Source organism: Larus michahellis, chromosome 2 (assembly GCF_964199755.1).
Source record: "Larus michahellis chromosome 2, bLarMic1.1, whole genome shotgun sequence".
NCBI lineage: Eukaryota > Metazoa > Chordata > Aves > Charadriiformes > Laridae > Larus > Larus michahellis.
In genome coordinates, this window is record NC_133897.1 from 129,074,987 (window position 1) to 129,098,799 (window position 23,813).

At 41.9% G+C, this 23,813-nt stretch overlaps 1 protein-coding gene across 2 annotated transcripts in view; it reads right to left on the reverse strand.

The window, feature by feature from the left end:
* CA8 (carbonic anhydrase 8) overlaps window positions 1–23,429 on the reverse strand; it is an 80,012-nt gene extending 56,583 nt beyond the window's left edge. For both annotated transcript variants that reach the window (XM_074577086.1, XM_074577085.1), the window contains exons 1-3: window positions 23,223–23,429; window positions 22,705–22,896; window positions 18,243–18,367 (exon numbers count right to left, since the gene is read on the reverse strand). In XM_074577086.1, coding sequence (XP_074433187.1) covers window positions 18,243–18,367; window positions 22,705–22,896; window positions 23,223–23,301 — 396 coding nt within the window. In that variant the 5' untranslated portion in view covers window positions 23,302–23,429. The remainder of the gene's footprint in view (window positions 1–18,242; window positions 18,368–22,704; window positions 22,897–23,222) is intronic.
* Window positions 23,430–23,813: the final 384 nt, after the last annotated feature.

The following is a 23,813-nucleotide window of genomic DNA, read 5'->3' on the forward strand; positions in this document are numbered from 1 at the left end:
CATTTTCTACTGGGTTTCTAAAGCCCAAGGTAGAACAGACTTCTGATCAGTGTTTAAGATGCTCCTGTGCTACTTCCTTAGAGGTGGCGACAATTACAGTACATTTCAGACTTTCAGATGATAAGACTGTGTATCAGCTAGAAAAAATTACACCAAAACCTCTGTGTAACACTATAAAATGTAATTATAAAACTATAAAATGACTAGAATTAGTCTGTGCAGCAGCATAAGCAGCCTGACAGGAAGACATGCTGCAAAACCCTTAGCTGCTGCATGGAAGGTGGACCACCGTGAAAAATGCCCTGCAGCTGGAACTGTTTTCCAAGGAACATACCTACTGGCCAGCACCTCTTCCCTCATCTCTCATGGACATGGGGAGAGTAAGTTAAGTATTAGCTACCCATTTTAAGAGTATCTCTAGGTCTCTGCATCTCCTCCAGGCCTCCTTCCTTTCCACTAGCTCAACAGAGGTCAAGGTGGCCTACTAAAAAAAAAAACATAACACAAAGAGAAAAAAGGGATGTACTTCAGGCTAATGTAGACACCCCTTGACTAGGCTCAGGTTCAGGAATCAACATTACTAAAGGTACTGAAATGGGCACTCAGCACTTTATGGTCCAAAGGTTTCTGCAACTTTAAGGTTCTGCTCAAGGATGCTTTAAATACACAGTAGGCTCCTTGGAACAAGAATCATCATTTTCTACTGGGTTTCTAAAGCCCAAGGTAGAACAGATTTCTGATCAGTGTTTAAGATGCTCCTGTGTTACTTCCTTAGAGGTGGCGACAATTACAGCACATTAGTAATCTAATTTTTGCACAGCAGGTTGTAAACTTGCTGTCATAAGCACTGTGGTGATAAAATATTATCAGCAGGTTCATTAATGGATTAGACAAATTATGGACAAGAAGTCCAAAAACGGACACTAAAGAGAGCCGGCAGAGATGTAGCTTCGAGCACGCCTAGTCCTACGACTGTATATGACTGGGGAGTACAAGAAAAAGTGGTCAGGCTCGTGTGCTCTCCCTGTGCAGCATCCCTTAATGACATTGCTATAGACAGAGTACTTGGTGGACCACTGGCCATATTCATTATCTTCCCATGTTCTGAATCAAGGTGATATTCGGAATAGCTATTCACAGAAAAGGTTCTGTCATTAGGGATTTACAAACTGAAATTAGACAAGCAACCTAAGGGAAAATAATAATTAATACCATAATATTTTCTAACAACAGGCCCGATGTCTTTTGCTCTAACTCTGATAAGCCCATGCATGCACATTTAAATAAATAAATGGATGTCAACACGCACTTAAATAAATGGAAGTCAAATCAAATGAATTCTTCTACAGAGCAGGAAAAATGTAGCTCAGATGGGAGCTGGGTAAATAAACGAAATAGGGATTCAGAAATGGAAATATTCGTAAGGAAGTAATAAGGCCTGAGCATTTGTAGCAAAGTGTTGCTTTCAAATCATGGTTTATCCTGTGTGTTCGTGTGGTTCTCTGGAGCCGTTCTGCCTTTTGTTTGCTCTTTTTTCATTTGTAATACAACATCAGATGAAAACATCAGATAATAGTTTAAAAAAAAAAGGATGGCAAAAAGTCTACAAACATTACAAAATTTGAACTCTAGAGAGTACAGTCCACAAACAACATGGCCTGTAACTCCTGTTAATATTTACGGGAATCAGATGTGCACAGAAGAAAGATCCCAGTGCTTTTACAAATCTTGAAACTGTCAATATAATATAATGCCCGTCTACATTGACAACTTCATATCCATGCATCTCCGCGTTACAAGTAGCGATAGCCAGAGAGGCCTACTAGATTAACACTCTGTATTTCAGTAACCTTCAGCTTTGCGTTGATTTGAGACAGCTATATAAAAAGTGCATACTCACAAGGGGTGCCAGCCTCCAATATGAGGACAACCATGTGGGTTTTTGTAAATAATCAGCTGCAGTGTATTGGCAGTTTACCACTGTGTGGTTTTCATTCAGAGTACAAACAAGCTGCACATGTCAGTATGGCAGGAGAGACTCTGCTCAATTTGTTAGCTAATGTTTTGATACTCGTTAGTTATGATGGTTGTATACAACCAAAATGAGCCAGCTATGCTGTTACCGATTATCGGTGGCTGGCTCAGCATGCCAGACAGTGTATTTTTAAAAAACAATCAGAAAGCTGTGAGAAACTCCTTAGCACTCAAAAAACACATTTTTCTCTCAGATAAAAAAAAAAATCATTTGGAGCCTTTTAACATTCCAGCTGTAAATTAAAGAATTGTAGCAGTGACTACTTTAAAATCAGATAAACTGAAAACTCATGAAGGCAAATGATATTAAAGTGCTGATAAAGTTGATTTGTTCTGTGAACAGCTGGAAAAACTCTCCTTCATGGGAAAGATTAAGAAAGTATTCCAGGCAGCACAGCAAACCCCGCAGAAAGATTATTCTCTGTGGAACAAATTCTGCGAATCTTCTCAATTTTCATCCAGTCTCCACTCAACCGAAAGACTACTGATCCTAGTCCTAATGTCCTTGTTTAGGACACTGATATTAACAAGGGACCTGTCTCAAATCAAGACTTTCTCAAAACTGAGTAAGGACCTGAGATTCTGCAGCACTGGCTGCTCCGTGGAAATCTGCAGGATCCTAAGTTCACTGAGAACAACAGTGATCTTTTAAACTCTGTCGCTGACCTTACTTTATTCCCAGCTCACACATAAAAACATGTAACGACAGGATAATTTATGCCGGAAGTGGCCTCTGAAGTTCAACCACCTTCCTCCCCCATTCACAGCAGCACCAACTTCAAAGTCAGCTACTAATTCAAAGTCAGATCAGGTTGCTCAGGGCCTTGCCCAACTAAGTTTTGCATATCCCCAGTGATGGAGATCCCACAACCTCTCTGGGTAACCTGTTCTGTGTCTGACCTCCTTCATAGTGAAGAATTTTTTCTCCTTGTACCTAATCAGAGTCTCTCTTGTAACCTGTGTCCCTGTCCCTTGCCCTTTCATAGTCCCCAGGAGTCTCTGTTCAGGAGCCCTGGCATGAATTGCCCGTGACCACCAAGAGTGACGCCTCTTGACTGATGCCTGAATGACGTCTCTTTCTCAGACCATCTCAGTCATCCACCTATGTGAATGACCATGTTTCATCTAAGCTTACTTTCACCTAAACTTATCTGATAGGCTTTTGCAATGTCAGGGAAGTTGCTACTAGTTCCATCCCTTACTGTGACATGCCGCTGTGCCTCTGTCACCCAAGTGCCAGACCAAACAGGAGACAGGCTCATTCCTTATAGGAAAATACACTCTGAAATAAATCACAGCTCGTCTTCTGTTATGACATATCTCATTGATGGTAAGGGGAGAAGGAGGACTCTGCTGCAACATTTCTGCACTTTTATATGATCTTAATATTACAAATTTGCTATAAACCTGCACAATCTGGAATGACTTGCTACCATAAAAAGGAGTCCATGTACTATAACTGCTTTCTTTATCAATACTTATTGCTAAACTACTGAAACCCTAATTTGTTATTGGGATCCCTAATAAAACACTGTTCAATGTGCAGTGTTTCCACTGGCTGAGCCAGGCCGTTTGGAAAAAAGCACCAAGCTCCGTTGGAGTCAAGGGGAAAGGTGTCAACAGCAAAACTCCTCCTGACCTCCCTAGCACCAGAACCAGGCCCTACAGGGGACTTATGCCTGATAAAACCACCAGCACCTGAGGCAGCAGGGGGCAACATGAAAAATCTGCCCAGCTTGGGTGTAGGTCCTGCCTCAAGCTAATTGGCAACCATAGCCCAGATTGCAAGAGGTTGTGACATGGGGGAACTTTCTGTTCAACAGACTCCTGTTTGTGCCCTACACGCAGTAGAAGACCATCATTTTTAAATAATTCCTCTTCAGATCTGCACATTAAACTATTAGAACATCAGATTTTGACATTATCGTCACTAGGCTTGCATGAATCTATGCCGCTGTTGCAGTCACCCATTGTACTTTTTCCACTTTCTACACTCTTACTCTTTACTAAGGAGCTAATTATTACAAAAGCTTCTTTCTTTAGTCCAAGCTGCATCATGTGTAAATTAATCTTCTGGAAAGCTTTGTTCCTTGGTCAGAACTAGGTTATACATCTGTTTCTTGTTAGCTGTGCAACTAGCAATTACAAGCTCCAGAAAAGTCTGCTTAGTCTGGTAATATTACAGGACAAGAAGGCACCTAAGGATGAGAGATATGTTATTGCTCTTGTATCTTCCCAGCTTCTATTTCAATTCATATAGGCTGTACGTCAAAAGATTAATAGTTAGGTGAATATTGCATCACCACATCTTAACCAGAGCTGCACCTAAAACATGTTAGCCTGGAAATTTTGAGCATATTGCTTTTTGTCATATTTCTGTCAGTGCTGAGAAAAAGAGTGGAGCTGAACCTCTGTTTTGATTCCACATACATGCCATCTCAGCAATGAATCTATATCCCTAAGGGAAATTAAAGCAGCTTTAGAGCTGCTCTGCTAAAGACTGTAGAGCTAAGAACTTTTCTCCTGGACTCGCCCAAGATTGTTAGAGATCAGTATATTCCTGTTTCATTCACAATATGCCATAAAAGCTCATGAGGGAAAAATACTAATGGGAAACTCTGGCAAACTAACTAGGGCCAGCATAAAGTCTTTGTCCTGGTTTGAGAGGGATGAAATGAAGTTGAGGATTTCAGCTAGTAGTGATGGAAGGCAACACAGCCTAGTCGTACAATAACGATGTGTAATTTCACGAACACAAATACGGCGTAAACAACATCACAGGAGGACAAAATGTGGAAAAATTGTGTCTTGCCATTATACATGTGCACAAGAATTTATGAGTTGATACTTGACTTGGCACTGAATTGTTTCAGGAAGCAATTGACTAAGTTGCTGGCAGTGACCATAACATACAGTAATTAAGTTCCAAATCCTCGCAAGGGGACCAAACCAAGGATATGACGTGGGCACACAGCTTCAAGAGAAGTGATTAAAAAAATAGAAAGTTAGTTATTAACAGCCTGAAGGAGAGGTTTAGGAAATTAAAGTTAATGGAATTGATACAGGCGCTGTTTGAAAATATCTTAGGAGAAGCAGGAGTATGTGTACATACTCCATGCCACGAAAAAAGAAACAAAACCCCATAAAGTAACAAAGCCTGCACTGTTAAACATTACAGTGAAGTCAAAGTAAGTATGCTTCCTTTGAAAATGCAAATGCAAACAAAAGAAAATTAGTAGATCATGAACTCCGGGCAAAATCGAGAAGCGGACAATGAAGTAGCTAAGGGAGTTAGGTTATTAATCAGTGTACTTGATTTATACTTATAGACTTGAATTTTTCAATGCTTCTATTGTGGATAGGTGCCAAAACGCCCCTGAATTTCAGTAGAAATTAAATCTTCTTTAAAATTTCATACATAGATCATGGTCATAAAAAATTACATAAAGGGAACTGTGTGCCTATCTTTGAAAGCAATGCTAATTTCAGCGCCAAGAGAGACAAGCTGAAAGCAGCGCCAAGAAACACAGATGACAACAGTGTTCGCATTAAAACCTTCCTGATTAATATAATGTTGGAGATGGGAAAGCACAGCTTCTGCTGAACTTCTGCTTGTTAGAATTTATTGAAAGTGTTAAAGATCTAGCAGGTCTAGTCTGTGAGTTAGCCGTCAGGCTCCAAGAAAGTACAGAACAAGATGACATGCCCTGAACAAAGAAGCCTGTAATCTAAAATCAGAGAAATTAGGTGCAAACAAATCAAATTGGAGCAGAGTACAAGGTATCTTGGAGATATTGTTTAAACAAGTTGGCAGTCACAGCGTGAGATACTATATGTCTCAGGTCAAAAGCTACATTCACAGCTAAAACATGCAGAACAAATGCTTGACTGGGGCATCAGGGTAGTCCAGAACCCTTGCTGAGAGGCGCTCTCCTCTCTGTGAACATCTTTGAAAGAGCTGAACTGTAACGTGGCTGTAAATAAAATTATTTTAGTTCAAGCATGAAAAGAAGGGCTGCAAAGACACCTTCCAAAATCTATTCTCTTTCCAAAAAGCCAGCCAAGTGACAGCAAAAATAGCCTAGGCGATTGTGTGGCATATGAGAAGTTAAGAAATAGTGGGACTACTGAATTATTTGCAGCATCTCAGGAAACACTCTTGCAGTTGCTGTGGCAAATCACTTGTGCCAAAAAAGTATCAACATTGGTAAGCCATACTGAAAAAGAATAATAAAAACATTGCAGCATCTAGTATTAATCAGGGACCCGTGTTCCCTTTGAACAAAAAACTGTTGGTCCATTGAAGAAATTAAATTAACAGCAGGAAGTACATATATATATGGAGAGATTCAAAAGACTACAGCTACGAACAGTAAGCTACAAAGAAAAGTAAACGGGAACTGTAAAAAATCCAATTGAATGTTCTTTCTTTTCTGGCAAAAGAAGATAAAAGGATAAAAAAAGAAAATGAACTTAAACTTAAGAAAAAAAGGGAAAAATGGGTCTTGTGTCCCTCCTCCAGCCAGAGATGGACTAACTCTTCAGAGAGGGGCTTCCTTTCCGCTGTATATGAGGTTAGGAAACAGGAAGGGGTCACAAGGGGGCTGACACAAAGCCAAACAGCACGACAGTTCTCTCAGCCCTCACTGGGAAGCAAGACATGGGCATAAACTATCTTATGGTTAATGCAACCACAGCGCCTATGTCTGTACTCATCTTAGAATCATAGAATCATAGAATCTTCACAGTTGGAAAGGACCTTTGAGATCATCAAGTCCAACCAGACACACACACACAAAAAAAAAAAAACCACAAACCACCACAAAAAAACAACCTACAATCTCTGCCACTAGAGCATGCCCTGAAGTGCCACATCTAGATGTTTCTTAAACACCTCTAGGGATGGTGACTCAACCACCTCCCTGGGCAGGCTGTTCCAGTGCCTGACCACTCTTTCAGTAAAGCCATTCTTCCTAATATCTAATCCAAACCTCCCCTGCCGCAACTTCAGACCATTTCCTCTGGTCCTGTCATTATTCACCTGGGAGAAGAGGCCAACACCCACCTCTCTGCAACCTCCTTTCAGGTAGTTGTAGAGGGCAATGAGGTCTCCCCTCAGCCTCCTCTTCTCCAAGCTAAACATGCCCAGCTCCCTCAGCCTCTCCTCATATGACCTGGTCTCCAGACCCCTCACCAGCCTGGTAGCTCTCCTCTGGACACGCTCCAGCACTTCAATGTCCCTCTTGTACAGAGGGGCGCAGAACTGAACACAGTACTCGAGGTGAGGCCTCACCAGTGCCGAGTACAGAGGCAACATCACTTCCCTGCTCCTGCTGGCCACACTATTCCTGATACAAGCCAGAATGCTGTTGGCCTTCTTGGCCACCTGGGCACACTGCTGGCTCATGTTAAGCTGGCCGTCCACCAGCACCCCCAGGTCCTTTTCTGATGGGCAGCCTTCCAGCCACTCTGCCCCAAGCCTGTAGCGCTGCTTGGGGTTGTTGTGACCGAAATGCAGGACCTGGCACTTGGCCTTATTAAACCTCATACAGTTGGCCTTGACCCATCGATCCAGCCTGTCCAGGTCCCTCTGTAGAGCCTTCCTACCCTCAAGAAGATCAACACTCCCACCTGGTTTGGTGTCATCTGCAAACTTACTGAGGGTGCACTCAATCCCCTCATCCAGATCATTGATAAAGATATTTAAAAAAACCAGCCCCAAATCTGAGCCCTGAGGGACACCACTGGTGACCGGCCGCCAACAGGAGTTCACCCCATTAATCACAACTCTCTGGGCACGGCCATCCAGCCAGTTTTTAACCCAGTGAAGAGTACACTTGTCTATGCCATGATTCGCCAGCTTCTCCAGGAGAATGCTGTGGGGGACGGTGTCAAAGGCCTTACCAAAGTCCAGATAGACAACGTCCACAGCCTTCCCCGCATCCAGAAGGCGGGTCACATGGTCATAGAAAGAGATCAGGTTGGTTAAGGAGGACCTCCCTTTCCTAAACCCATGCTGGCTGGCCCTGATCCCTTGGCTGCCCTGCACTTGCCGTGAGAGCTCACTCAGGATGATCCTCTCCATGATCTTTTGTGGTACCAAGGTCAGGCTGACAGGGCTGTAGTTCCCCGGATCCTCCTTCCCACCCTTCTTGTAGATGCGTGTCACATTAGCCACCCTCCAGTCATCTGGCACCTGCCCCGTTGACCAAGACTGTTGATAAATGATGGAGAGAGGCTTGGTGAGCTCTCCCGCCAGCTCCCTGAGTACTCTTGGGTGAATCCCATCCGGCCCCATAGACTTATGTGCGTCTAGGTGCAGAAGCAGATCATTGACTACTTCCTCCTGGATTATGGGTGCGCTGTTCTGCTCTCCATCCTTATCTTCCAGCTCAGGAGGCTGAACACCCTGGGGATAGCTGGTCTGACTATTGAAGACTGAAGCAAAGTAGGCATTAAGTATCTCAGCCTTCTCCTCGTCACTGGTTGCAACTTTTCCTCCCTGTATCCAGTAAGGGATGGTGATTCTCCCTGGCTCTCTTTTTGTTGATGTATTTATAAAAGCTTTTTTTGTTGTCCTTAATGTTAGTGGCCAAGTTGAGCTCCAGCTGGGCTTTTGCTTTCCTAATTTTCTCTCTGTATAACCTAACGAGATCTCTGTACTCCTCCTGAGTTGCCTGTCCCTTCTTCCAAAGGTGGTAAACCCTCCTTTTATTCCTAAGTCCCATCAGAAGTTCCTTATTCATCCAGACTGGCCATTTTCCCCACCCTTTAGACTTGCGACACTTGGGGACAGCCTGCTCTTGGGCCTTTAAGATTTCCTTCTTGAAGAGCGTCCAGCCTTCCTGGACCCCTTTGCCCTTCAGGACTATCTCCCAAGGGACTCTCTCAACCAGTGTCCTGAACAAGCCAAAGTCCGCCCTCTGGAAATCCAAGGTGGAGGTTTTGCTACCCCCCTCCTTACATCGCTACGAATTGAAAACTTGACCATTTCATGATCACTAAACCCAAGACAACCTCTGACCAGCACATCTCCCACTACTCCTTCTCTGTTTGTGAACAGTAGGTCTAGCAAGGCACTTCCCCTGGTAGGCTCCTCTACCAGTTGTGTCAGGAAGTTATCTTCCATGCACTCGAGGAACCTCCTAGCCTGCCTGCTCTCTGCTGTATTATATTTCCAGCAGATACCCAGCAGGTTGAAGTCCCCAACCAGAACAAGGGCTGGCGATTGCGAGACTTCAGCCGGCCGCTTACAGAATACTTCATCTGTCTCCTCATCCTCGTTGGGTGGTCTATAGCATACTCCCAGCACAACATCTCCCTTATATTCCTTCCCCTTCAACCTTGCCCATAAACACTCGACTTTATCATCACTGGAATCTAGCTCTATACAATCAAAACGTTCCCTAATGTACAGAGCCACATCCCCGCCTCTCCTTCCTTGCCTATCCCTTCCGAAGAGCTTACAGCCATTCATCGCAGCATTCCAGTCGTGACAGTCATCCCACCACATTTCCGTGATGGCATCTTAGTTTTTGTGAAGGACACCAATCTGCAGAAAGCTTTGCAAACCCCACGTAGACCTCTCTTGTCCAGGCCTTGAACAGAAAAATCAAAATTTCTCCCCACTTGCTCACAGAGGTGGCTGACGTGACAGTAGCCTGTCTGCTTCTTAGGAAAACCATTGGCAAAACATCAAAGGGTATAGGGGAAACTGAGAATGCTGTAATTTGTAATTTGTGTGTATTTATTTTTTCTTCCCATTTGAAAGCACAAGCACTGCTTATTTCTACTGGCACACACAGAAGATAAAAGAAAACAGGAATTAATCAAAAATGAACATTTTTCCAACTGTAATAAAATTATACAGTTAGAAAGAGCGAAGCCTGGAAAAAGGACTGGCTCTTGATGAATAGTTGATGATATTACAGGCTAGCAATGCCATCAAGAAGACAGAAAACACAAAGTGCTATGGGTTAAGTATTTAATCCTGGAAGTGTTATTTATATGACTAAGCATTTAATATAAGCATGTCCAATTTCGCAAAGTGTTGGCTGCAATCTGTTGTCCTGGATTTAAAACCAGACTGTTCATATGTAGAGGGATTTAAATCACTGATTTAATTTTCAACAATAGATTCTTTAATGAAGGCAGAATAAAAAACACTCCTTCCCTGCTCATTTACTAAGTTTTATTAATAACTGATTTGAATCCCACAGTTCTGTGTTTCAAAGCTAAGGGTCTCTCTCTAAAGACATGAGAATCTGCAGCTGCATATTATCTTCTTAAGTCATAATCTTGACTGTTCTCCAGTGAGCAGTTGCTCTTCCATACTACACTCCTCTAGGAAATTCAGTCAGGTTTTTTTTCCTGTAATGTTGGCTAAGCGTCCATTGAAATAATAAACTTCATTATGCATCTACAACAGTCTTCTCTTGAATTGCAAGTTTGCAGATTGCCTAATTGTATTACACTTTTCTCCCCTCCCATAGTTCCATAAACTCCCCCAATTTTCTTAAACTTCAACTGTTCCCCAGTCCGGTTCACTACGTGGCTTAATGCTGGTACAGCAAGAAGGCAGGAATAACCAGTAAGACTATCATCTCATCGGCAACTGTGTGATCTATGGACTAGGGCATCAGATAGCCCTGTGGCCCAATTGCTGAACTGGGATTTACAACCTAAGTTAGGTATGTCAGTACTCCACTGTCTGAAAGTATTACTAGAATTCAAGCATCTAGGAATCATGAGTCAGTTCTTTGTCAGTTCTCAAAAAGGCATCAGGTGTGACCATGGCCAAACAATTTAATCCCTTTGAACTTGTTTTCTGCCAGTTCATTGGCAATAGCAGAACTTGTCTCCCTGACACTGATGTCTTAAGGATTACATTATTTGTGCTTGTGAAGCACTCAGAAGCAACAGCAAATACTTGTGGAAGCCTTCAAAGGTTTTCAGCTCTTAGATGATCTATAAATTTTATCCTTTACCTCTTGAAAGCCATGTGTGCACCATTAGTACAAATAATGCAGAATTTTGGGGTTAGCATCAGAAAACTATTATCTCCCTCTTAAAGTATTCACTCATGCACTGGGGCCAACCTAGGAACTGGTCCTGACACAAGCATGCAGCGTGGAAGGAAATAAGGAATCTCCTTTCCCAGCTTCTTCCACAAGTGACAGAAAAACAGTTAGGCCTAGTGGTTAGGGCAAAGTGCCACGGCAAACCAAACAGGAAAACCAAGGCACCAGGAAACTGAGGCAAGATGCGAGCAGAGTGCCAGCAACGACCACGGCAGAAATTAGAAAATTATGTACAACTGAAGCAAATCACATCAAGGACACCCAGCAAAGAAAAATGGCAAGGAAGAGACTTGAGCAGCCATCTTGTTGTGGTCAAACTTGGGCTAAAATCCTCTTCAGACATCCCATCTTCTAAGTGACTACATAAGCTTTTCTCTCACAGCAGAATGAAAACATCAGTAGGCACCTTGATAGAGCTGGGAATGGGGTTTGCAATAAGGGATGTCATGATAGCAGCCTCAACATTCATGAGTACAAAGACTGCCACCAAGGCAATTATGTGAGAAAGTAGAGTAAGGAGAAAGCAAAGCCATATTTCTGCTCAAGGAGCGGAAAAGATTCACATCTTTTTAGAAAGTATCAGAGGTTATATTGTTTCCACTGTAGACAGGGTGAAAGAGCTAAGAGCTATTTTGTTCAAGGTTACTTACTCTGCGAGGACGCAGAGACACCTGTTAGTACAGGCTGCGACTGAACATTGCATTTTACCCCAGCACGGCTGCAAGAAAATTTGGCGCAAAATGTCTATTGCAGGCGAAGCGCAAAGACTGTCCTCAACTTCTGGTAGAACTAAACCAATAAGCTGAGGTAAGATGGAATGGGGAGCCCTAGGAGGGCTTCCTTCTTGAATCACTCCTCATTTTCTTCTCATTTTCTTCACCCGACTTCTCTCCCCCCGGCGACATTTCTCCTTAGATGAGTTTTTCCTATTCTGCTCAGTCATTTGTAGTTTGGACCATTTATTTCTTAAAATACTCCATCGTGGTAGAAGTTACAAATCACAGGCTATTGCAGCTGGCACCTCAAAAGAGTTTTACGTGCATATGAGCCACGACACTTCTTTACATATGACTGGCTGTAAATAGGGGAACTCTTAAAAGAGAGACAAAAGGATAAAGAAGCTTCAGTATAGACTTTTAATGCCACTATTCCTTGACCTGCTGTCTGGCAGCTTGTACGTCTTCCACAATCCAATAAATAAATTGCAGATTTTGCACAGAAGGAAAATCACATTTGCTACCTCTGTAGACGTGCACAGTTCTTCCACAGAGCTTAACTGAGCATTTCTCAGGCACTAGCCAAGCTAAAATTATGTTTGTGCTAGCACATCAGCCCATTTTTGCACCTGTTTTTTTCATGAATCCACAATACAAAGCACATAGATGTATTTCCTGAAAAATTCAAGCTATATGTGACTGAGAAAAACAAGGGCCAACCCAAGCTCATATTGACAAATTACCTAGAAACAAAGTACTTCAGAGACTGCATGCACCTGTTTAGGTCAAATTAACCTTCACCCACAATAAAAATATAATACTGAATGAGCTTAGCAACTAACAATCTCAAGAGCCATAAGCTGCTCATGTGTGCTTTTACAACGATGGTAATTTTATTTTTATCTTGTTGTTGGTTTTCTGTTTCACAGTATACTGTGAGGGGACGGAGAACTCCCAGCTTTGTACCACTACCAAAAAACCCAAACAGAAGTCACATCCCTTAGGGACCGCTGAGTGTACGGTATGTAGAAAAATGGAGAAAAATACTTAAACACCTGCACATATGGGGCTAGGATCCCACATAATACAATTCAACGACTGCCCTAAAATTGGTGCTAGGACGATTTTTGCCCATGGAGTGCTGTGAAAAGCTAAGTATTATTGTTATGTTCGTAAATGTCATTTACATAATGTGTAAAAGATTCTGTTTCTGTATAAATCAGTGCAGATTTGGAAAACAAAACTGAAAACATCTGCTTAGACATTGGCCTCATTTTCCTCTGTTTTTCCACATTTCTGTCCTCAAAAATTAGATAATGTCCAATGGGCATATCTACTTTAAACTATTATTAATTTGTTATTCATAACTTGTCAAGGATAGAGCTATTACATGAATGTCATCATTTTCTTCTAAGATGCACTGTTTTAACCACAGCTCACAGTATTCATCTGCAATGAATTTAGAAAACCAGCCAAGCCTTTGAGTAACAAGTTAATTGTCCACCAGAAAACTTGGACAATTTCTGAGCAGAGTTCCAGACCTCAGCATGAAGCTAAGTAAACCCTTCTGGAATCTGTTCTTTTTGCCTCCTGTTAAATTCATAACTGCCTAAGCAAAATATTCTTCATTCATAGCTTGTGTGCTGCCAAAGCAAGCAGAATGAATTATATTTTTTTCACAAGCAGGTAATCAATGCAATCAATCAGCTAAGGCAACAGGATTTACTCCTTGATTTAAAACCTTTTCTTTTAGGGCTTATGACTGGGATCACAGTCCCATTAAAGCTACTGGCAAAAATCCACAGATATCAGAACTGGGTTTACATATTAGAAACTACTGTCATTATGGATTAAATCCATATCTACCCAGTCCCACTGCAGTTTGTAAGTCTCTGCATAAAGAGGAAGAGACATGCTTGCATGCACACTATCTCCCAGGCGTTCTATTATAATTACAAATATTCTGTTTTATTTTTTTAACCCAAATAATTTGCTAACAAGCTAATAAGAAACTGATTAAAACAGAGAGCAAGATTAAATAATGTTCACAAAGAATATTAAAAGTTGGCAAAGAATAAATTTCCGTGTTGAAAGCATGACATCTCCTCTCAAGAAATGCCAGGAAGGGGATGCACAGTGTGCAGGTATCTGATTTCAGAGCCAGGCACAGGGAAATCCCCACACCAAAGACTGTAAAGTGTTTGGGAGATACAGCCTAACCTGAAGCCCTAAAGCTGTAACTCTGTTTGATGATCCTTAGGCAGGCATCATTTCACGTGAACAAAGGAAAACTTAATGGTTTAAATCAGATGGTTTGTAGGAATGTTTTTTGCATTATATTTAACTTCATTGCAGCAGGTATTTCAGTAACTCTGAAAGAGTCTACAGAATGAATTAGTCTGTTCTTCATTACACAACAGAAAGGAATATCTTTTTTCCTGTAGAGAATTGACTCTGGTCCTTCAGACAACTGGATTTTTTTCTATTCTACTCAAAAACTGTAGGACAGACAATTTTTAATCTTTGTGCACATCTTGGAAACTTTTTTAAAATTATTTTCTGACAATCCTCTTCTACTGAGAGCTTTCACATGGTTCACAGCTAATATAATCCTACATTTTAAAGAGGATGGATTACAGAGAATTATCCTCCTGGTCATATTACAACTGGTGAAAGGAACCTTTTTATTTTCTCAGATCATTTTATTTCAGAACAGCGGCCTGGAAACAACTGTTCCCTTATGGTCAGACTGTGCCTTTGGTCACACCACCACTTGAGTAAGTAAGAGGTACCTTTAAGGCATAATTTTCCCTGTTTCCCTTCACTTCAGAAGCAGTGAAAACATTTTATTATTTTTTTTCCATAAAACAGCATTGATGGCATCATATGGTTCACTTTCTTCTGCTGTCTTTCCTGTCTTTTTTGACTGTAAGCTGATTTGGCCTGGCACTATATGTGCTTATACAGCAATTGGGTACAATGGGTCTCCATTTTTAGCTGCCCCTATTTTAACTTTGCTAACAACAAAAATAAATAGCAGTAATTTGCTGTTCCTGTCCCCTTCTATCTCCGTTATGCATCAAAGGTAAGGGAGAGAGTCAGAGTTTCATTAGATCTTCATTTGTTCTTCTTCCTTCTCCAATTCATACTTCTGGCATAAAGGAAAGGAATACAGATGTCAAATAGCTCCTCTCTTTCTTACACCTAAATCAGGTTCAGGTAACTCACATGTGGGTATAAGTGTGGATTTTACTGCTCTCTGCAAATGCGTACTGTAAAGCACAATCTAAGCTTTGGCACCTTGTTCCATTTGCTGGCAAGAAACAGACTCTCAATGTTAAGACTATTACTAAATATTTCACACAAGCAGTGGCCAAAGTAACTTTGGCCAAAAGGCAAAGTAACACTGTTTATGTGCAGTAAAAGTACTTGGTGAGAAAGATTTCTGGAGAAGGTTGCATAAAAGCCTCCTTCCAGTTTCTGGCCAAAAGGGAAGAACTGCCCTCATGCTCTTGTTTTCATGGAACAGAGAGAGGAGTATTGTACTGATACGTACAGCCCTCTGCTTTTCCTTTGTTTAAAAAGACGAGTTACGGTTTACGTTTGACAACTATTTGTTGTTTTGTCCTGCTTTCCTGAGTGATTGCAAACACAGATGTTTCAGTGAAAAGTATAACACTGGTGTATTACTGTCAACATTCTGGTTTCTTCAGTCAAGGAAGGTGGAAAACATATCTTTGATGAACTTCATATAATAATAAAAAGAACAATGAACTCAGCCTCCAAGCCACATGAACATCATTTTTCGACAGTGTGAATTATTTCAAGAAGCTGTTCCAGAGGTTACATAAGCTTAGTAGTCTAGCCTATTTCACCATGAACCTATATATCCTAACCATGCGCAAAGGTCCCAGCTGTCTAGTAAGAAATAATAGATTTTTGACCTAAGAGACACAGGATATTACCCAGCTAATACAGGATATTGCCTAATTTCTATAAAAGCAGTTATGGTATCAAAGGCGAAGAGACTAAGGAACTAACTGAAGAGTGCTCTCCCAAACTTTGAAAAATAACACTCTTTTTTAAAGTCATACTTCACAAAGATCATTACACTGATAATCTGAAGCTGTTCCACAACCATTTGGTCCAATGTAATAAAATGAAGCCTTACAGTCTTTAGTCCTAAAAAACCAGACTGCTGCTCCAGTCAATAAATTGTCTTAGATATTCATCTCAGATAGATCTCTTCAAACTCAAAGTTCATTTCTGTAGAACTGCTCACGTTTTATAATAGTGTAATATAATCTGAGTCTAGTTTGTTGTGTTGTTAATGTACCCATTTAAACCAAGCACTTATGTTTTCATACTACTGCTTATCCCCTTGACTTGTCTTCCTCCCACAAAGATAGGATAATTTAAAATCCTTACCATTTGCTTTGTAAATCATTTCTAGTTTATTCAGAAAATGTCCTACTAGATTTGCTCACTGGAAGAAGATACAAACTTAGGCACTTGGTGCGCAACCTACTTCTAGGCATGCATTTGTGCCTGCTTATTTTACATTTAGTACAGGACAAAAGCATAAACTACACCTTTCCGCTTGTATATAGCTGAAATAGACACCCACCACTGTTTGTGTTCAGTAACTAACAAACCCAGTGAAAATCAACCCCAATATGCATTCAGAATTATGGTGATTTCCAACGACTGTATAAACCAATGCTAATGTTAAAAGTTAAGAAAATAAGATTTCCTGGTCCCCTCATCAAAATCATTGTTCTCCACAGAAAAAAAAAAAAAAGGTGGGGCAATCCCTGGGATGGAAACTGAAAATCTTTCATTCCGGAGTCTCAGGTGTACTACTTCATAAACATATTTAGTGGTCACAAGCACCTGTTTTATTATTGCTCGAATATAATCTTTGATTTGGACAATCTGAGATGGATTTAATATAGCAGCTCTTTGTGCACGTAGCAGAAGGAAATGCAGCTCATCTGTTGAACAAATTGCTCTGCTTTCTTGCAACATGGGGCAGAAGATGATGAACTGGCTCAGCCAATACACCTGTGTGCAACTGACTTGGAGCTATGCTGTCAATCTGCATAAGGATCCATTTGCAAAATTAAACATTCACGCTGCATTTAAAGTGTTATTATAAGTATTTTTTTTCTGCTACAGAATTTTTGCATTAGTAGTTATTCCTTGGGAGATCGGAGTCTAGCTGAAAGCTGCTTAGATGCAAGAGACAGGATAACACCGGCTTGCTCACCTCCAGGTGATGTTCTTCAACTGCGCCACAATTCTGTTTGTGCAGCTGCCGTGCTGCTTTTAAAGTACGTGAAAAAAAGTACTTTTAAAGTAAAGAAAGTACCTGAACAATGCTAAGAATTAGACTGGCGGTGTAAGTTCTTAGTTCTGCAGTAGGTACTCTAATACTTATTATATCCTTTTCTGTAAAGCGGTTCTGTTCCAGTAGTCTGGCACTCATGAATATAATGCTACAATAAAAAAAATTTCCTAGCAATGAACAACACAGAGAAAAAAGAAGCAGAGTTTCAGGCTTGTGAGGGATTATGTTAGATAAATAAGGCAAAAATAGCTCAAAGAACTCTGAAAAAGTATTGAGTTTCTTTAAAACCAATAGTGCACAACAAATGAAATAAAAGACGCAAAGCTGAAGACACCAAACATCAGGGCTGGCATCTGTTAAAACTAGTCTAAGGGATACTCCAAGCCACTCCTTGACAAGTGTAAGCAATGGGACAGTGGGGAGTGAACTAATACGATGAACGGCTGCTGTAGGGCAGGAGAAATAGACCCCAGCATTTTGGGTTGCCTAGGAGCCCCGACTTGACACCCCAGGAACAGCTGCATTTTTTCAGACTGCATTATCACTTTGTGTTTCAAAATTTTGTAATTCATTGAGATATTACAGAACATACACAAGAATATCACATAATCTTCAATTTTCAGGTATATAAAGCTATTTCACGAACACACTGCTCTACCCTTACTCCAAATTTACCTAAGGTGTTATTATTCACCATGGAAGTATTTCCCGTGGCTAGTTCTCCCCATCTATAGCTATTAGTCAAGGTGACATAGGAAGTGTTGAAACGGCAGATCTTGTTAGAACACTAATATTATTAAGACAGAAGTTAATAATTCTGCAAGCTAACTTTATGACCAATTAATCACAGAATGTGATGAGTGCTGGAGGCATTCTGTTCCAGATGCATATCCTAATTTACCTGCACTAAAGCACACCTCAGTAAGACAGCTTTGTGGCTGAAATATAAAGCAATAAAATGCTGAGCTAAAAGAAACTCTCTTTTGAACTACCAGGAATTCAGGCTATGAAATAAAGTCTTTTGCATTTAGCGAGTGTTATGCAATGCAGTGTCACTCTTACCTCCATGGGAAAGGCCTTAAAATTAACCGTGTGTTCAGAACCACGCTGATTTTCTCTCCCCCAGTGAAATCGAACGTCGTGTAGTTCAAACTCGTGTCCTCGAGGTAATGGCCCCCCTATTAACACTGGGAAAGAAAACAAATGGTAAGGAACTTGGCTTTCGAAGCAGACAAGCCACTGAATATAATCTCCAAATACAATGGGGAGATTGTTGCAAGCTTCTTTATTATCAGTGGTACTAGAGAGGAGAAGAGTAAAGTTGACGGACTTGACATCTTTACTTTTGAAGTGTCGTGCGGGTACAGAAGGCGAATTCAGGCAGTTAGGAACAACAGTGAAATTGCTGTTGAGCTGCACCCTTTGTTTTAGGAAGCAGAACAGCTGGTCATAACACAAAATAAAAACATTGTACCTTTCTTTACCAGCCCCAAGAGTTCATATGTTTATTGCTCTTATCAAGACAGTAGCAGTGTGCTTTAAACAGATGGCGGGGGCGGGGGGGGGCTGAATTGAACCGGTAACTACCTCCAGCTTGCCCAAATGCTTACTCTCCATCAGCTATATTTGCTATGAGTCACAGAAACTGATAGAAAACTTTTGATTGCCAATATTTTGCTGGGTAAAGGTGTTCAGCCATATACCACCTGCCAGGCTTCTGAGATACAGAATGTCTCCATATCCAAATATAATCAAAACCTACACAGAGGAGAAACAACACACCTCATTTACTTAAAAACAGTTTCTAGGCAGCCATGGCTTTTTTTTACTTCAGTTTTTTAAACACCCAGCATTTCTTAAAAGCATCTATCCACAATTGCAACACAGACACACAAAAAATATTATATTATATTATATTATATTATATTATATTATATTATATTATATTATATTATATTATATTATATTATATTATATTATATTATATTATATTATATTATATTATATTATATTATATTATATTATATTATATTATATTATATTATATTATATTATATTATATTATATTATATTATATTACATCTCGAAACTTTTGCATTGACAGAGACTTCCACCATAAATAGTAAATGCAAGCAACTGTACCTTGTGAGGCTCAATCTATTGTGTAAATAATCAATGGAAACATTTTGCCCAGGTATTCCTGAATCTGCTTCAGATCAAGTATTACTCCACAAGCTGTAGGTAACTTCCCATTGAAATCATTGAATGTTGGCTTCTAGGCAGGGCTGGATTTTACTTAAGGGCATTCACAGTCTTCCCCAGAATCCATTAAATTCTAATTTACATTTCATAGACTTTGAATGAATCTTTTACAGTCTCTGATAATTGATAAGGATTATTTAATTGCATAACCTCCAGCTTTAGAGAATTAAAGTCCCATAATATAAAGTTATTTTGACACACAAACTAAATGGCCTTAGCTTGGAGCACAAGACATAGTGTAAAACTAAAACGTAATTTAGCAATTGAATCATATTGCAACTGTATAAACACAAAAATAAAAGTATAGAACTATAAAAAAAACTGAAATAAAACTGATCAGTTACGTTTTTTTGAAGAAAAAAGTAAAATATTCTGATTAACCCTCCTTTAATAATTCTTCATAACTAATCTAAGAGCAATTAGGGTTTCTAAAATTAAATGTCCTAAATGTAGTTACAGATTCAGATTTGCTTCTTAAACCTGCTTTATCTATATTCTATCTATACCTATATCCTAATGGGAAAATCTATAAATCTAGTGAATATTTGGGGAAACAACCAATTAAAGTATTTAGGGAAATCTGGACAAATATAAATCACAGAATCACAGAATCACAGAATGGTTTGGGTTGGAAGGGACCTTAAAGACCATCTAGTTCTGACCCCCCTGCCATGGGCAGGGACACCTCCCACTAGACCAGGCTGCTCAAAGCCCCATCCAGCCTGGCCTTGAACACTTCCAGGGATGGGGCATCCACAGCTTCCCTGGGCAACCTGTTACAGTGCCTCACCACCCTCACAGTAAAGAATTTTTAAATTAAAGAAACATGATACTTAATTAGTGCTATTTCTTAGGAAAATGGTGCATTTTCTCTGTTTTACAATATTGCTCCTACAGAAAGCGTAACTAGAACAAATGTTCTCTATACAATGTAGTTCTGGATCTGCAGGAGCTTCAAAGAGTATATTTCTAAAGCTTAAGTTATAACACTGATCCCATGACAAAAATATTTCAGTGCATGAAGCACGTTTATCTTTCTTTTGCTTTTCATCAAATCTTAATCCTTGTCAATGCATGAAACACGTGCAACTTCGCTCTGCCTTTCAGCAATTTTTGATCCTCATTAGAAAATGATTCTGAAACCATCATCCCCTGTGCAATCCACTTCTGGCTTAAGAGAAGTTTCTCTGTTAGTAGGATATCCTCTAAAGCGTTTTTCAATATACAGTTCCATTACACAGTTGGTCATGCTTCTTCCACCTAATGCATAACACATGTACGATGACCGAACTGGAAGCAGCCTGTGAAAATGTTTGCAATTAAATAATAAGAAAGATTTGGGAATTCCAGATGGACTGCATGTCTTGAATTAAAGGATAAAATCAATCACCAGTAGTGACAAATTGATTTTTAATAAGTGTATTAATTAGTTTCGTTTTTTCCACAAAGAAGTTTTTCTTTGACTGTTAACATTACAGTAGATGAGATCTCTTGCACATTAATTGGACAGAGTTTCAAAAGCATTTAGTGCTCAACAGTTCCCATTAAAATAATCTGGCTAAATGGATTTGTCATCAGAGATCCCCTGTGAGGAAAAGAAGCTGCAGGAGTTTCCGCAATCCCTGAAAACTGGCCAGAATACTAGGTCAAACACAGCTTATTAACTCTTTTCTCCTCTTGGTAGGGATAACAAATGTTGTCTTCTGCCACCCAAAAATGGAAAAATTAGCCCCAGTTTACAAATGGAGAACGGGCAATTATGTAACATGAAATCTAAGGAAAAGCCGACACTGAAACAAGATTTCCTAATTCATAATTCCATACCTCAGTCATAAACTTTTATTCTATTTCACATTTTCTCATGTTTCAAGACTCATCAGTCTGGCATCAGACTGCATTCAAGTTTAAAAATAAGTCTTTCCTTCTCCTAAGTCTCCAATGGTCTTGCACGTGTATTTAGGTGTGTTGGTCCCATCTTATTAATAATTGCTACTAAGTTACAAACTGCCCTTGGGAAAGGTAGGGTTGAAGGAGTTGCATTTTGGCATGCAACGCATGACGTCGTTTGCCCTCACTCTCACTTCCTCCACAGGAGAATTCAAGAACCTTCCTGATTCTGCAGTGAGAACCTTACTTCTTGGGAAAAGAGCTCTGCTGACGATGAAGGCAGTAAAACCGACTGGAAGCACAAAATTTATATTCTATTGGAAATCTGCAAAATTCTGTGGAAAGAAATGTTCTGTGTCGCAATAATACATGGAATTTATCATGGAAAAGAAATTATAAAGGAAAGCATCGTTATTAAAATAACAAACCCTTCCTTTTTAAAAAAAATCAGTGTAAAACTGAACTGACTCCCTCACTCCCAGCACAGCTGTAGCTCCCAGAACTACTGGGATCTCAGAAGGAAACAAAAGTTGGAATGTCTCATGTTTTGACAATGTTCAGCCGTTTAAATACCCCCAAAAGGCTGTAACTAGCTAAGACTGGTTAGAATAACTTGGATGCTCTTCCAAACACATGGTAAGGACTACCACAGTGGTGGAAAGCACAAACAACTTTTTTTCTTCCTACTTTCTTGACAGTTGTCTCCTTCATACAGAATAGTTTATCCAGGTGAAAGGTCTGAATGAAAAACTGCTATTTCACTTAAGTTGGAATTGTTTCTTTCATTACTTGCTTCTAATTCTTATTCGATGAACAACACCAAAAAAAAAAAAAAACCTTTAAGAAATAAGGACTGCTTTGCTACCTGCTCTGCATCAATATTGTACACATGCATAACTGGAGTATCTACCTTAAGCTGCTCGAGTCTGTAGTTGGTATTCACAGCCCACTCAAGCTAATGGAAAAAGCTCATTTAACTTACACAGTCTTTGGACCAAGGGCAAATTTTGCCAGCTGTACAAAACAGTTTGGCATCACACTGTCTTAGCGATAGCCTGGACTGCTGTTGAATGCAGATAACTGCAAATGCCACCAAATTAGATGACACTGCCACATGAGGAAACTCTCGACGCGCTCTGAGGCGACCTGACTGATGGTCCAGTTTGGCATCGCAACCTGCAGCTCTCATTGCAAAGCTCCTTTTCCTATTGGAGCCAACGGCAATGCTCTGACCGGCCGCCGTCCACGCCGAAGGAGGACAACCGCTCGCTGCTGGGCGCAGCTACCCTTCCCATGCTCCAGGATTCACCCACAGCCTAAATTAAGGTAAAGACAAACTTCAGCGGGGACAGCAAAGGCCACGTTTTCAGCATACCTGACTTGGACTTCAGGGCAATCTGAATGGAATGCCCGTCGTTGATCACTTCGCAGTCACGACACACGACGTAGTTTGGCGACAGACGCACTTCTAGGAGCGAGGGGTCGTATTTGGCTTCTCTGGAGTTCAAGTTAATGGGCGACTGGTACTCCCCGTTAGCATCGGGGAAAATCAGCCCCCACTCCACTCCTGAGGCACAAGGGAGAAGCCGTTACGGGCAGAGCCGGCACCAAGCGCTGCACGGCGGCTTCCCGGGCCGGACAGACCCTCCCCGCCATCACCCACCGCCACCGCCGCGGGAAGGGGAGGACGGGGGGAAGCTTCTCCCCGACACCCCGGCCCCGGACGCCGCTGACGGGCGGCTCCGCAGCCGCCGCCGCCCCGCGCTGCTCTCCCGCTGCGGGCCGCCGCTTCCCCGCTCCCCGCTCCCGGCGGCGGCCGGGGGACGATTTTCCCTCCGCTCCGCCGCTGAAACCCTCCCCACCCGACCCCGGCGGCGGCCGAAGTTTCCTCACCTTCCTCGTAGCCCCACTCCGGAGCCTCCTCCCGGGGCGGGGAGGGCTCGGCGCCCTCGATCAGGTTCCTGTCAGCCATGGGCGCGCGCCCCTGCCACCGGCCCCGGCTCCCCTCGGCCGGGAGGTGCGTGCGAGACGGTTGAGGCGGGCTGGCCGCCGCTGCGCACCCCGCCTCGGCCCGCCCCCGCCGGCGCTTGTCGTCCCCCGGCGGGGCAGGGGCAGGGGGCGCGGCCGGCGAGCGGGCCCGGCAGCCGGTGGCCGTCCCGGTGTCGCGGCGGGGCGGGCGAAGGGGGCGGGAAAGTGGCGGCCGGCGGAGCGGGGAGAAGGGGAGCAGGGGACGTCCAAGCTGGCGTCCCCTCTGGGCCGCTGCTCCCCTGTCCTCCCTGCGTCTTCCTTGCCCTCCTGCGCAGGCTGCTCCCCGCGCCTGGGGGGGTGTGGGGGTGTCCCCGCAGCTGCCGCTGCCCCGCTGGGCTGGGCACAGGCGGTGCGTGCGCCCGGGGACGCCCGGGGACAGCAACTTCAACGGGGCGGGGAAGGGCAAAGCCCTGCCCCAGGGGAGGAACAGCCCCGGCTCCGGCAGAAGCTGGGGGC